The sequence below is a fragment of the Clarias gariepinus genome, chromosome 8 (assembly GCF_024256425.1).
Source record: "Clarias gariepinus isolate MV-2021 ecotype Netherlands chromosome 8, CGAR_prim_01v2, whole genome shotgun sequence".
In the NCBI taxonomy this organism is placed as follows: Eukaryota; Metazoa; Chordata; class Actinopteri; order Siluriformes; family Clariidae; genus Clarias; species Clarias gariepinus.
Window position 1 is genome coordinate 6,980,640 of NC_071107.1, and position 13,938 is coordinate 6,994,577.

The window sequence follows — 13,938 nt, forward strand, 5'->3', positions numbered from 1 at the left end:
GGCCGTGCTTCATGTCGGCGGGGAACTGAAGCCAGACCAATTGGTGTGAACGAGGGAAGAAGGAAGCGATGAAGGAAGGAGAGAAACCGCCCCCCCCTCCTCCTTCCCCCGCACCTGCCTGACAGGTCGAGCCGCTAATAAAGCCTCTGAACTCTCACGGACCATCTCTCTCTCTCTCTCTCTCTCTTTCTCACACACACTCACACACACACACACACACACACACAGTGCTTAGAAGCATGGGGAGATGAGACATGGTGACAGTGCTGCTTAACGAGAGATGTGCGCGATTGGCCGCTTTTTGATGACATCATCGCATCCTTTTTTCTTATAATAAAAAGGACGTCACGATGACGTCATCAAAGAGCATGGGGAGCCATGGAGGGACTGTATCACATACCCAAGTGCAGACGCTGCTCCGCGTACGTGTGTGTGAGCGCGCGTATGAGTGTGCGCGCGCCGTCTCAGCAGTGCCAATAAACAATCAGCAGCATTAAATGGACACGCAAATGGAATCAATTCATTCAGTTTTAAGAGATGGATGGAGGAAATGAAGCGTGAAGAAGTACCACACACACACACGCACACACACACTCATAGAAATGCACAGAGACAGAAACACACAGGGCAATTAGCCACTCTGTTTCAGGCATCTCTGTGTGAGGCCTATTTGATTGTATAGTGAAATATGACCAGGAGAGCCCTACTGCGCAGCTCCATGAGGGAGACCACAATCCCCTGGTGCAGCTCCGCAAGAGGGACCATGACCCCTTCAACAGATCTTAGTAGAGTGAAAAAAGCCAGAGCACGTTTGTTCTTTCTTTCTTTTTTCATTTTTCCTTCCTTCTTTCTTTTTTTGTTCTCTCTCTCTCTCTCTCTCTCACAGGAGCTTGAGGCTGTAATGACCAAAGACAACATGACTACTGGAGGGGAGCGAATCGATCTCTCGCGCGCACACACACACACACACACACACACACACACACACACACACACACACAGGTTTTAAGGACTATAAACTAAGTAGCACAGCAGGTGGAAAAGGCCCGGGAATATGGGTGTGTGTCTGTGAGTGTGTGTGTGTGTGTGTGTGTGTGTGTGTGTGTGTGTATATACAATCCTGTCTTTGTACAGATCATACCAGACACAGTTCTGTCTCCTTGCTGATGTAAATTCACACACACACACACACACACACACACAGCTGGACAGAGTTAGAGTGTATTCATGGCTGTATCCTTGTGTCTCACCCCACAGACCCGTGAGCTGAAAACTATAAACTACGGCAGAATAACACACTCGCGGTGGATTAGTCTCAGACTATTTACTGTAGTCGTGTGCGGTTTGTGACGGAGCCGATTGCTGCCCTCTGACACACACGGGGAGCTCTAAAGTCTGCGTCTGGAGCGGAGTGAGGTGCGGGAGTCGATCAGGTCAGGTACACACAGAGTTAATTATTTTCTCTAATTAAACACTGGCAGCGAGTTCGACGGATGCTTGTGCGCTCCTTAATGTCGCTGACCTTGAAGAAAATCCAATTTCCCTCCCATCGACCCGAAGCCGATGACAGTTATCCATAACGCGACGCCTCCATTTCCTCCCCGATCTCCATCTCAAACTGGAGAAACGCAGCAACTGAGAGAAGGACAGAAAAAAAGGAGAGTGCTGTGTTTGAGGAGGTAATTAGAACACGACTCGCGACGCTTTGAACTCCGAGCTGAGCATCTCGGTGCTCCAGCCCGCGCCTCCCCAGACACACCGGCGGGAATCCCCCAGCGCTGAGACGTAGGAAAAAAGAGAAAGAAAAATGCAGGACGGGCCAGGAGACGGTGAGGGAGAAAGAGGGCACGTCATTAAAGGTAAATGTGACTCATTAATGTGGCAGGAATATTCCTTTTCATTGCGGTTGTAGAGACGGAGGAGTGGAGGAGTGGAGGAGTGGTACAGCAAGTCACATCTGTACCATTTCTGTACAAAGATTAAGGGGAAAAGAATAGAAGAAAAGAGAACAAGAAGAAAGAGTGGAGCTTTTATTATATTGGAGCGCTGCATATGCATAAAAGAGGGATGAAAAAAGAACAAGATAGAAGAATGGAAGGAAGAAGGGAGAAAAAAGTAAATATAAAAGAGAATAACAGAAAGCAAAGACACAGGAAAGAAGAAAAAAATGAGAAATACAAAGACAAAGTGTATTAGAGAATTGATCATAATTTACAGCAAAACTGAGATAAAAAAAGAAAGAAAGAAAGAAAGAAAGAAAGAAAGAACAGAGCAAAAAAGGTGACTTCGGTCAGTCTGAAATTTTTCTTCACATCAATTGAACTTATTTGAAACGATAACGTTACTTTTTCTGATGTCACACCATGATGACATCACTGGTCACATGACCATGTTGGTTATCAATACAATCCGCGCTAATGACCGGTGGCATTAACTCAGAGTGACATTCTTGCACGTCAGGAGCTTCAGCAGTCCGTCTCAGACAGAGACGTGTATTAGCCATCATTAAGCATGCATCATCAATACTGAGCCATTACAGAGAGAGGGAGAGTGAGAGACAGAGACAGAAAGAAAGAGTGTGTCCTTATCTCCAGTAGCACCATTATCATGTCTCTGAATTTGAGATGAGGCGCTCTCAGGCTTGCTAATGTGTTTGTGGCTAAGCACAGGTTACCGTAAGCGGGTGTGTACTCTTCCCATATGGAGGAGGATTACAGCATGCCAGGATGTGACGCGCGCTCATCACACACAGACCCCACCGTCAACTTACATTTTTATCTCCTTGGACATCTGAGCAGTTAATTGTTAGGGGCCTTGCTGAAGGGCCCAACAGGGACAACTTGATGGTCATGGGATTTGAACCCGGGACCTTCCGAACCATAGGCCAATGCCCTAACCTCTGAGCTACCCCTGACCCCTGTATTGTGTAAGGAGGGTATAGTGTATAGTTTAAGGAGGGTGTAGATTATAGTATGTGTGTGTGTGCGTTCGTGCGCGCGTGTATATGTATTAAGCGTGTAATATGGTAGTGGATGTTTTTCTGTAGACGTTATGACACAATCCTGATCGATGAGCCACTGTTGATCAGAGTGTAACCTGCGCTTAGCCACAAACACATTAGGCAGTCTGAGAGCAGCTCATATCAAATTCAGAGACACGGAGAATAAGGACACACACGCAGCACACACACACACGCGCGCACACAGACACACGCAGTGTCTGCGCTGTAATGCTTTAAACCGTATCGATGATCATTAAAGACACAGACCTGAGATGGATGATGGAGGAAGTTCATTCAGGAGATGCTTTATAAAGATGACTTCGTCATTATTGTGTGTGTGTGTGTGTGTGTGTGTGTGTGTGTGTGTGTGTGTGTGTGTGTGTGTGTGGTCCGGGTTAGGAGCTCCCGACAGGGAGTTTTATAGGGAATTTCCACGCTGATGTGTTTTTGGGAGGTTTTATAAACACAATGCTGGAGAATTGAACTTCGCAGACAGCTGATGATGTCATAAGGACCATTACAGCAGCTGTCCAATCAGGAGCTTTGATTTAGTCTATATGTAACTGTGGGATGATAACACAAATCACGCAATCTTTAAAAAAACATCCTTGCGTTTTCTCTCTCTCTCTCTCTCTCTCTCTCTCACACACACACACACACACACAAGTATTTTGACTTTGCTAACAAGCAAAAAAAACAAAAATTGTGTTTTACAGGTCCAGCGTTGCTCTCTCTTTTTATAGCCTTTTTATTCTCTCTCTCTCTCTCTCTCTCTCTCTCAGCGTGTGACTCACGAAAGAAAGTGGTACATTCCAAATCTAATATAAGTGGAATTACTCCCAAATTCCTTTGTACATCGTAACCTGGTTATAACCTTCAGCCCCAGCTCAAGTCCGTTTGAAGCCAGAGTGAAGGATTTGGGAGGAGAACGAGTGTGGATTTGGCAAACACACACACAGACACACACAGACACACACAGACACACACACACAGAGTAATATGAAGTGTGTGTGTATTGTGGGTAAAACCTAACCAGTTTGGAGTAATTCATGGTGGATCTGTTTCAAAAGCCTCACCTCTTTCACCTCTCTGATGTTACACGCGTGTGTGTGTTTTACATTTTCAACAGTAAAATAAAATCAAACGTACTGTACGTCTCCTGATTACACATCGCTTCAGATAACAAGTAACAGTCACTGAGTAAACATTTATACACACTGTAAGGATCAGTACCTAACCCCTGAGACAAGATCTATCCCACTCCGCATCACTCACACACACACACATGCATCACCTCTCAGTCTAGAGTCAGCCTGGAGTGTGTATGTGTGACTGACCCCTCAACACCTCAAGATATATTATAAAAGAAAATCATAATAATTAGAAGAGAAGAGAAGAAGATGAAGCCTTAAATATGAGGAAATTTACACAAAGAGGAACTTGTTAAAATAAACTCACTAACACACGGCTGACATGACACTGTACCTTTACACAGCACAGCGGCTAAGGGCTACACACACACACACACACACACACAGACACACACACACACGCACACACACATACAAGGCATACATGGCTAACCTCGCTTCCTGCCGTTTTGAGAAACAGCATTACTGAATCACTGCCTCACTAAAACGTCTCTTAACTGTCTCACTGTCTTAATTCCTCAGTGTCTCGCTGCCTTACTTCCTCACTGCCTCAGTATCTCAATTCCCCACTATCTTAGTGCCTCACTTGCTTACTGCCTTACTTCCTCACCGCGTCACTTTTTTACTGTCTAGTTCCGCTGCCTCACTTCCTCACCATCTCAGTGCTGCACTGCCTTACTTCCTCACTGTCTCATGCCTTGAATCGTCACTGCCTCATTGACTCACTGCCTTATTGATTCACTGCCTTACTTCCTTACTACCTCAGTGCCTAACAGTCGCACTGCCTCGCTACCTTCCCATCTCAGTGCCGCACTGCCTTACTTCCTCACTGTCTCATGCCTTAAATCGTCACTGCCTTATTGACTCACTGCTGTATTGATTCACTGCCTTACTTCCTAACTACCTCAGTGCCTCACAGTCGCACTGCCTCACTTCCTTCCCATCTCAGTGCCTTACTGCCTTACTTCCTCACTGTCTCATGCTTTAAGTCCTCACTGCCTTATTTCCTTACCACCTCATTCCCTCACCATCCCACTGCCTCATTGTCTGATTGCCTACTTCCTCATTATCCCACTATCTCACTGCCCCACTGTCTAACTTCCTCACTATCTCGCTGCCTCACTTCCTCAATGTCTCACTGTCTCACTGCCTTATTTCCCAACTGCCTCACTTTCTTAGTGCCTCCCTGCCTCATTGTCTCACTACATCATTTACTCACTGCATCACTGCCTTACTTCCGGACTGTTACACTGCAATACGTCCTCAATGCCTCACTGTCTTACTGTCTCACATCTACATTAAGGTAGCTGAAGAGTGTGTTCAATAAAGCAGGTGAAATGTGCGAAAGAATAGAGGGAGGAACAACAGAGGAATCAGGAGTGGTGGGAGGAGAGCTGCAGCTGGCCACATTGTGCTGTGTCTGTGTGTGTGTGTGTGTGTGTGTGTGTGTGTGTGTGTGTGTGTGTGTGTGTGTGTGTGTGTGTGTGTGTGTGTGATGTTGGGATCACCTTGATTCACTGCACCGGCTCTTTGATGTGTCTAAAGCGCGCTCGTCTGGCCCTGAGCGAAGCGCATACCTTCAAACAACAAAAAAAAAAAATCCAGCCTGACGTTCTCGAAATCATAACCATATGAACGCTGGAATTTCACCTCAAGGATGACGCATTAACCTGCGATAACACGAACCAGGTTAGGACAAGGAGGAGAGGGAGGGGGAGGGGGGGGGGTCGAGCAGATGGATGGATGGATGGACGGACGGATGGATTCGGGAAGATTTTCTCTGGAGGATGATTTTGTAAGACATCAGAGCTGGAATACCAAAAATGGAAGTTTTCTCTGAGACTGAGGTGACCTTTGGCTCTGACAGAGGAGGAGTGTTTGCAATCAGAAAGAGAAAAAGAGAGAGAGACAGAAGGAAAGAGAGAGAGAGAGAGAGGTGTGTGTGTGTGTGTGTGTGTATCAGAGAGAGAGAGAGAGAGAATAACAACACTCACCGTTTTAGGAAACTAGGTTTTAAGGGTTCTTCCCCTTAATAATTAAATAATTAGGAATCCTGTGTAATGTGGAACATCCTGCTTTACATAACGAGTTCCACTTACAGTACACAGAGTAACTGAAGTTTCACTATATTTTAATTAATTGTTTATTTTTATTATTATTATTATTATTATTATTATTATTTTGATTATTATTATTACCAGACTGCTTTCCTGAGTGCTGGAGGAAGTGAGCTTCTGTGATTATGGAAGCCATTAGCTAAACCTAAGACTTTCCCAGGATTTATATTTTTTCCAAATATTTTATTCGGTTGCCGTACAATAAAGAGAACAAATGAATGTCAGGGAGGACATCACATTCCCCACACATAAGTCAGTCATCCCATAAAAATAATAAAATGACCATAGTAGACTGATGGTACCTGTACCAGGGTGTTTTTGACAGTAGCATGGGCCTTTTTTTACTGATATAGTGGTTGACTGTTATACCACGGTACATACTTTGGTACAACGGTACATGGACATACTGTGGTTAGGCCACAGTCAAGGGTTCGAATCCCACCTTGGGTTTGTGTGTGTGTGTGTGGAATTTGCATGTTTTTCCCATACATGGAATGAGACCTCATCCAGAGTATACACCACCTTGTGCCCCAGTACAGGATAAGCGCTATAGACAATAAGAGAGAGTACTATAGCATTCCTGTAGTATGCACTAACATATCTATATGGTATGTTCGTACTGTACATACTTTACCATGTTAGTACATAGCACATGTACTATAGTATGTATGATATAGTACTCTATATAAAATTTTATTTTATTTCTATATATCGTATTTATTTAACAATTGTCATTGTCGCAAAGTAGCTTTACACAATTAAAAGAAATTATGAAAGTTTGTACAGTATGCAATGTGAATGTGTATGAATCAAAATTATCATTATTACCTTAGCAAGCCAAGGTGGCAAAAAAAAAACTTTGAGATGGCAATAGGAAGAAACCATGGGAGGAACCGGACTGAACAGGGAACCCGTTTATCCTGTGATAGTCACTGTGGTACCCAATAAGTACCATGCCTACCCTACACTAGCCCAATGGGGCCGACCATAGTGATGTCTGAATTACCATCATAACCATCATGGTATATTATGTATGTTCTGTGGTTCACTATAGTCACATTTCTTAAAGAAGTAAAGAAGACTAAGGTGTACGCTAAGTGAATAAAAGAATATGGTCATGGTGAGACATGTGACAGTAACTGGCACATAAAGTATGTTTGACCTGTTTGTCCCGAGATCCTAAAAATTTCACTTTTAGTCAAAATGTAATTCAGGTAGTTTTGACCCCTAAATTAAGCAAAAGGGTTAAACGAATTAGGGATCCGTCGCCAAAGGACATCCTGGAGTAAGTGAATCAGGAAGGGAGCATGATGTGCCCCCTACAGAGTCTCCCTACACACACACACACACACACACACACATTCCTTCTCGCAAGGCCAGATGATCCGGGCGACACACTGCGGCCAGATGTCAGCGCTGTTTGGGTAAAAATGGGCCCATTGTACAGACAAACCAACCAGACTGTCACAGAGCAAGAGAAAGAGAGAGAAAGAGACAGACAGACAGAGAGAGCGAGAGGGAGGGAGAGAGGGAGGGAGGGAGGGAGAAAGGGAAAGAGGGAGGGGTGTTGGCTTAGTGGTTCCATCTGGTTCTCCTGGAACAGTCGCTGTAGTCAGGGAGAAACCGCAAAGAGGAAAAAAAGCAAGAGGAAGCAAAATGTTCTACAAGGACATGAACATTACTGAGAATGTCGCTCAACCTGAGCCAGTTCCACATGTGAGAGGGGGAGAGAGGGAGAGAAGGAGAGAGAGAGAGAGAGAGACAGAGACAAAAAACAACTGACAGAGGGACAAAAAAACATAGACAGAAAGAGGTAAGGGTAAAAATATATCAAGAGGCAAATAGAAATATGCAGTTAGAAAGAAAGAGGCAGAGGAATAAATATAAAGATAAATAGATAGATATGAAACCAGACAGAGAGAAGGAGGCAGCGAAAAAGTGAAACAGACGGACAATCCGACAGACAGAGAGAGACAGTGAGACTGAAAAAGACTGATGAGAATTCCATGTGCAGAAGAACGACGGAGAAATGGCAGCATCTGGACCGCATTTTTGAGAGTTCCAATTCTAAGGTTACAGCTGGAGGACGAGGGACAGGAGGAGAAGACAAGATGATACAGAAGAAGAGACAGCAGAAGATACATGTGAAGGCGACTGGGTAGGGGACAGGAAAGCAGAAGGGACTACGATATAGGGAAAGAGACGGGACAAGGGACAGAAGAAGCAGACCCCTCACTGCTTCCCCACTGGAGGAGGAGTCAAAATGAGGGGCAGGAGGAGAAGACACAGTGAGGGAAAGCATGCTAGGAGACAGGGCGGAGTTGTGGGAGGGGACGGGTGAGAGATGGGAGGAACTGGGGTGAGGGGCAGGTGGAGTTATGGTGTGAGACAGGAGGAGATAGGGCGAGGGACAGGAGGAGACAGGGCAAGGGACGGAAGGAGACAGGGTAAGGGACTAGAGGAGAGGGGGTAAGAGATGAGAGAAGACAGAGCAAGGGACAGAAGAAGATAGAGAGAGTGAGGGTGTAAAGCTGGGTTAGGGAGCAAGATGGGGTGAGGGAGAGGTGGAGACAGAGCGAGGGACAAGAGGAGACAGTGTGAGGGACGGGAGTAGACAGGGCGAGGGACAAGAGGAGACGGGAAAGGAAAAGGGGAAGATGGGGGAAGGAATGTGAGGAGATGAGGGACGAGGGGTGAGGGACAAGTTAAGATGGTGTGAGGGATGAGAGGAGATGGGGCAAGGGATGGGAGAAAACAAGGAGAGGGACAGGTGGAGATGGGGTGAGAAATGGGAAGAGATGTGGTTAAGGACGGGCAGAGATGTGGCGAGAGACAGGAGGAGACGGGGTGAGGGACAGAAGGAGATGAGGCGAGAGACAGGAGGAGACGGGGTGAGGGACAGAAGGAGATGAGGTGAGAGACAGGAGGAAATGGCATGAAGGACAGGGGAAGACAGGGTAAGGTACAGGACGAAAAGGGGTAAGGGATAGGAGAAGACAAGGTGAGAAATAGGAGGAGATGCGCTAAGGGCTAAGAGGAGGCGGTATGAGGGACATTAGGAGACAGGTTAGGGAAAGGGAGGAGATGGGACGAGCGAGAGGAGGAGACGAGCTGAGAGACAGGCGGAGGGCATGGAGTGAGAAACAAGCACAGAAAGATATAATGTTGTTTGGTGTAGGCTGTAAGAAATAAAGTGTAAAATGTCTCATATGAAGTTAAAATTTTAGAGTGTAAATGTGTAACTTGTGAAGATGTTAGTGAGAAATGTAAAGTTTAAAGTGTACAGAGTGTAATGTTTAAAGTGTACTCTGATGAACAGAACAACGGAGTTACACAATGTGTGAAGTGTAAAGTACAGAGATTAAAGCATAGACTGCAAAATGTAGAGTGTGGAGTGTCAAGTGTAAAAATGTAAAGTGAAACGCAAAGTGTAAAGTGTAGCATTAAAGGTGTAAAGTAAAAAAGATACAATGTAAAGTGTAAAGTGTCAAGTGTTAAACTTCAGACTGTTGATTACTGTTTGTAATGTTTAAAGTGTGATGTGTGGAATTTACACACACAGACACAAACAGACTCACACACACACACACACACACACACACACACACACACTACAGTAACTCATCCAGGAAGCTAATGACATGGTGTTGAACGGAAGGCATAAAGCTGTGTGTGTGTGTGTGTGTGTGTGTGTGTGTGTGTGTGTGTGTGTGTGTGTGTGTGTGTGTGTGTGTGAGAGAGAGAGAGAGAGAGAGAGAGAGAGAGAGTGAGACAAAAGGACAAACAGAAAGACAGAGTGAGTGAGAAAGAAAGCGAGACTTCAGAATAAAAGAAAAGAAAAAGAAAAAAGAAAAGAAAGAATTATCAAAGTGAATGCAATGTTCCTGTCCTCAGAGTGAAGATCAGACATGAATCACTGTGTGTGTGTGTGTGTGTGTGTGTGTGTGTGTGTGTGTGTGTGTGTGTGTGTGTGTGTGTGATAGGCAGCTAAAATAATTCCTGGAAGAAAAACCCAGAAGCGATACCTGAGCGATGATTGGAGAGAGAAAGAAAGAGATCTGCTTCAGGGTGTGTGTGTGTGTGTGTGTGTGTGTGTGTGTGTGTGTGTGTGTGTGTGTGTGTGTGTGTTGGTAAATTGCTGTGGTACAAGAGGAATAAAAAAACACTTCAGGACAAATTTTGGAACACACACACACACAAACACACACAAGCACACACACACACACACACACGAACACCCACACACACACACACACACATAGCGGAGGCTTTCACAGAAGCCTCAGAAAACCGCCTTGTTTTCTTCTAAAAACGGCCCGGCATGATGTTCCACTTATACACAGCCTCGGAACAAATTCTCACACACACACACACACACACACACACACACACACACACACACGTCTAACCGCAAGCACATGTTCTCCCACTCTTAACTAATTCGTTCAGGAACCCTTTGGTTTTGGTTGCAAGGCCAAGAGAGAGAGAGAGAGAGAGAGAGAGAGAGAGAGAGAGAGAGAGAGAGAGAGAGAGAGAGAGAGAAAGAGACAGAGGGAGAGATAGAGAGAGAGAGAGAGAGAGAGTTGTGATTTAAACTTGATGGAGTGAGGAGGAGTGAAAGGGGTGAAAAAAAAAAGAGAGTCAGATAGAGAGATGGGAAGGAAGAAGGAATGAGTGGTAAAAAGATGGTTAGAAATAGAATGAGATGGAGTAAGTGAGAGGGAGGAGAGGTGAGAGAGAGGGAGGGGAGAAAGAAGGAGTGAGAGGATGTAAAAGAGAGTGAAAGGAAGGAAGCGATAAGAACTGAGACGGAGTTAAAGGTAGTAAGAGCAAGTAAGAGGAATAAGATAAAAGAAAGAGAGAAAGAGAGAGAAGAAATGATACGGTGAGAAGGAGAGATGCATATTGAGAGAAAGTGAGAGGGAGTGAAATAGATTGAGACAGAGTGAAAGGAGGGGAGAGGAAGTTAGGTAGGCGAAAGAGAGTGAGAGAGATGGGATAGAGGGAGTGAGACAGAACGACAGAGAGAATGGGATGGAGGGAGATTTAATGAGAGAGATAGGGTGAGAGGGAATGATTAATAGTAAGAGAAAGTGAGAGGGAGAGAAAAGGAGTGAGACATAGTGAGAGGAAGTTAGAGTGAGATGGAGTGAGAATGTAGTTGGAAACACTTTGTAGCGTGGTTTAAAGTTATCAGAAGTTTACTTTGTGTAGAAACTCCACCACTCGTTAACCCCCATTGAACCCTATTGAATTTACTTCTTGAAAACACTTTTTTGTGATGTTCTAAATAGCACCACTGAGGGTCGCATTCCAGGAAGGAACCCGCAGCCAATCCCTCACACTTTATCATACACGTGATCTTAAAGTGATCTTTAAGAGCTGCCTGGGAAAAAAATTTGGGTTCTTAGCTTCCAGTAAAGAGTTCTGCTAGAAAACACGTTGTAGCTTTCATCAGAAAACCAGTGAGGGTTCCACAGTGTTTCAGCGTGTAACTATCGGTAGAAAGTCTACTTTTAATTGTCTCCTTTTTGTGAATAAAGGTTTTTAAGGATTCTTTATGAAAAAAATCTTGATCTTTGATAATATATCTGAATAAAACACGTATGGGGTTCTTAGGAGAGACGAAGAGGAATAGAAAACCATCTTGAGAACTTGGGAACAATACCCTTTAAATACGTGCTATAGTTTGCACTGATGTGATGTTACATCACTATGGTGATAATACATTGTTTCAACTTTGTAATACATTGTTTCAACATTAAAGTGTAACTGTGTGTGTTACATTGTTAAAACATTTAAACATAACAGTGTTACAACTGATTACAGCCAGCAAGTAACACAGGTCCATCATAAAGCCCTTGACATGTGTGTGTGTGTGTGTGTGTGTGTGTGTGTGTGTGTGTGCATACCTGCAGTATGTACCCCCGAACGTAGTCTCTGAGAGTCCAGCCAAGGCCGTGCAGGATGTGCAGCACCTCGTCCTGCTTGAGGACGCTGAACAGGCGGTCCAGCAGGATCTTCAGGCGGACAGGAAGCGCATGTGTTCCGTACAGCATCAGGCTGCTGATGTCGAACACAACGTTGGACTGAACGATTTCCACCTGTGACGGGTGGTACAGGTGCTGCGTGCTCAGCTTATCCAGAGCTGCGGCAGTACACACACACACACACACACACACACACAAAACACACACAGACACCAATTTGTTTATGGAAGACCATATGCTTTGAACAGCATGCTTTGGTTGAATTATAAACCAAATAAAAAAATTATTAAAATAAAATAAAATAAAATACTAATTCTCTCATTCTGAAACTTTACACATCATCTATTTTTTCTGTTTTTATTGATTTGTTTATTTATAAACAAACAAACTAAAAGTAAACAAATTATTTAAGTTTAAATAAAAAAATAAATAATAATAATTAATTGTATTGTACTCATTTTTACTTTAAAAAATAAATAAATAAATGATTTTTTTGTTTTTGTTTCTTTTTTTTTACTTTTTCTTTTACCATGCTTATAAGTACTGTGTAAAGAAACATTTATAATAATAATAATAATAATAAGAGAAGAATATTATATCATATATAAAATATTATAATTATTATTTTTATTAATACACACACAGACACACACACACACACAGGCACACACACTGAGCTGACCGTGAGCAACCCATCCGTGTTTGCACTGGTCACAGGTGCGCAGGTGAATCTTCCCCGGCTGGAAACACTCACAGGTGCAGTTGACCAGAGTGCAGCGAATCGCCTGCAAGACACACACACACACACACACATTTACATTTTTACCATTTTGCAGATGCCCTTCTCCAGATCATCTTACATTTTATCTCATTATACATCCAGTTGAGGGTTGAGGCCCCAACAGTGGCAACTTGGTGGTGCTGGGGTTTGAACCTGGGACCTTCCAATCAGAAGTCCAACACACACACACACACACACACACAAACACACACATTATCATAAGCCTCGTCTGCACTCTAGAGGTCTGTATTTCAAGCTCCACTGTTCATCATTTTAGGACTTTAACATTCATAAGTGAACATGCTCAAACAAAATCATGAATGGGGCTGATTTAAAAACTTGGTGAAGTTGCATGATGAAAAAAATGTGAGCTATGTGGTAAAAGTAAGAGCATTTCCATACACACACTTGTTGGTGAGACTAATCAGATAAAAAAGCTCGAATTTGGGAGAGACTAAAAAGATTGGAACTTGGAGCAACGGAAAAGTTGAGAACGCTGGGCGCATCAGGGTAAAAAGGAAAGCGCAGGAAATGATGCACCATTATGTGTAGTGGTCCAACATGAAGAAGAGGAACTGAGACTGATTCTCCGGAATGGAACACAAGAGTGTTTAATTCACTCTTAACTCACATTTATCCTTTACAAAAAATGCTAAGCTGGGTCATTTTTTTTATTTTTGTCAGTCATGACAAACATATACATAAAATACCCAAATATACACAGTGCTTTGCAAAAGTATAAGCACCCTATTACTGATGAGAGAGAGATAGTGAGAGAGAGAGAGAAAAAGAGAAAGAGAGAGAGAGAAAGAGAGAAGCAGCAAAAGAGCTTGAATGTGGAGGAGGAGTGTGCAGTGTTGTTTAGCTGAGTGAGTGAGAGAAAGGAGTGATGGAGTGA

At 43.8% G+C, this 13,938-nt stretch overlaps 1 protein-coding gene across 2 annotated transcripts in view; it reads right to left on the reverse strand.

Moving 5' to 3' along the window:
- bnc2 (basonuclin 2) overlaps positions 1-13,938 on the reverse strand; it is a 172,796-nt gene that overhangs the window by 32,740 nt on the left and 126,118 nt on the right. For both annotated transcript variants that reach the window (XM_053501896.1, XM_053501897.1), the window contains exons 4-5: positions 12,942-13,044; positions 12,182-12,417 (exon numbers count right to left, since the gene is read on the reverse strand). In XM_053501896.1, the coding sequence (XP_053357871.1) occupies positions 12,182-12,417; positions 12,942-13,044 (339 nt within the window). The remainder of the gene's footprint in view (positions 1-12,181; positions 12,418-12,941; positions 13,045-13,938) is intronic.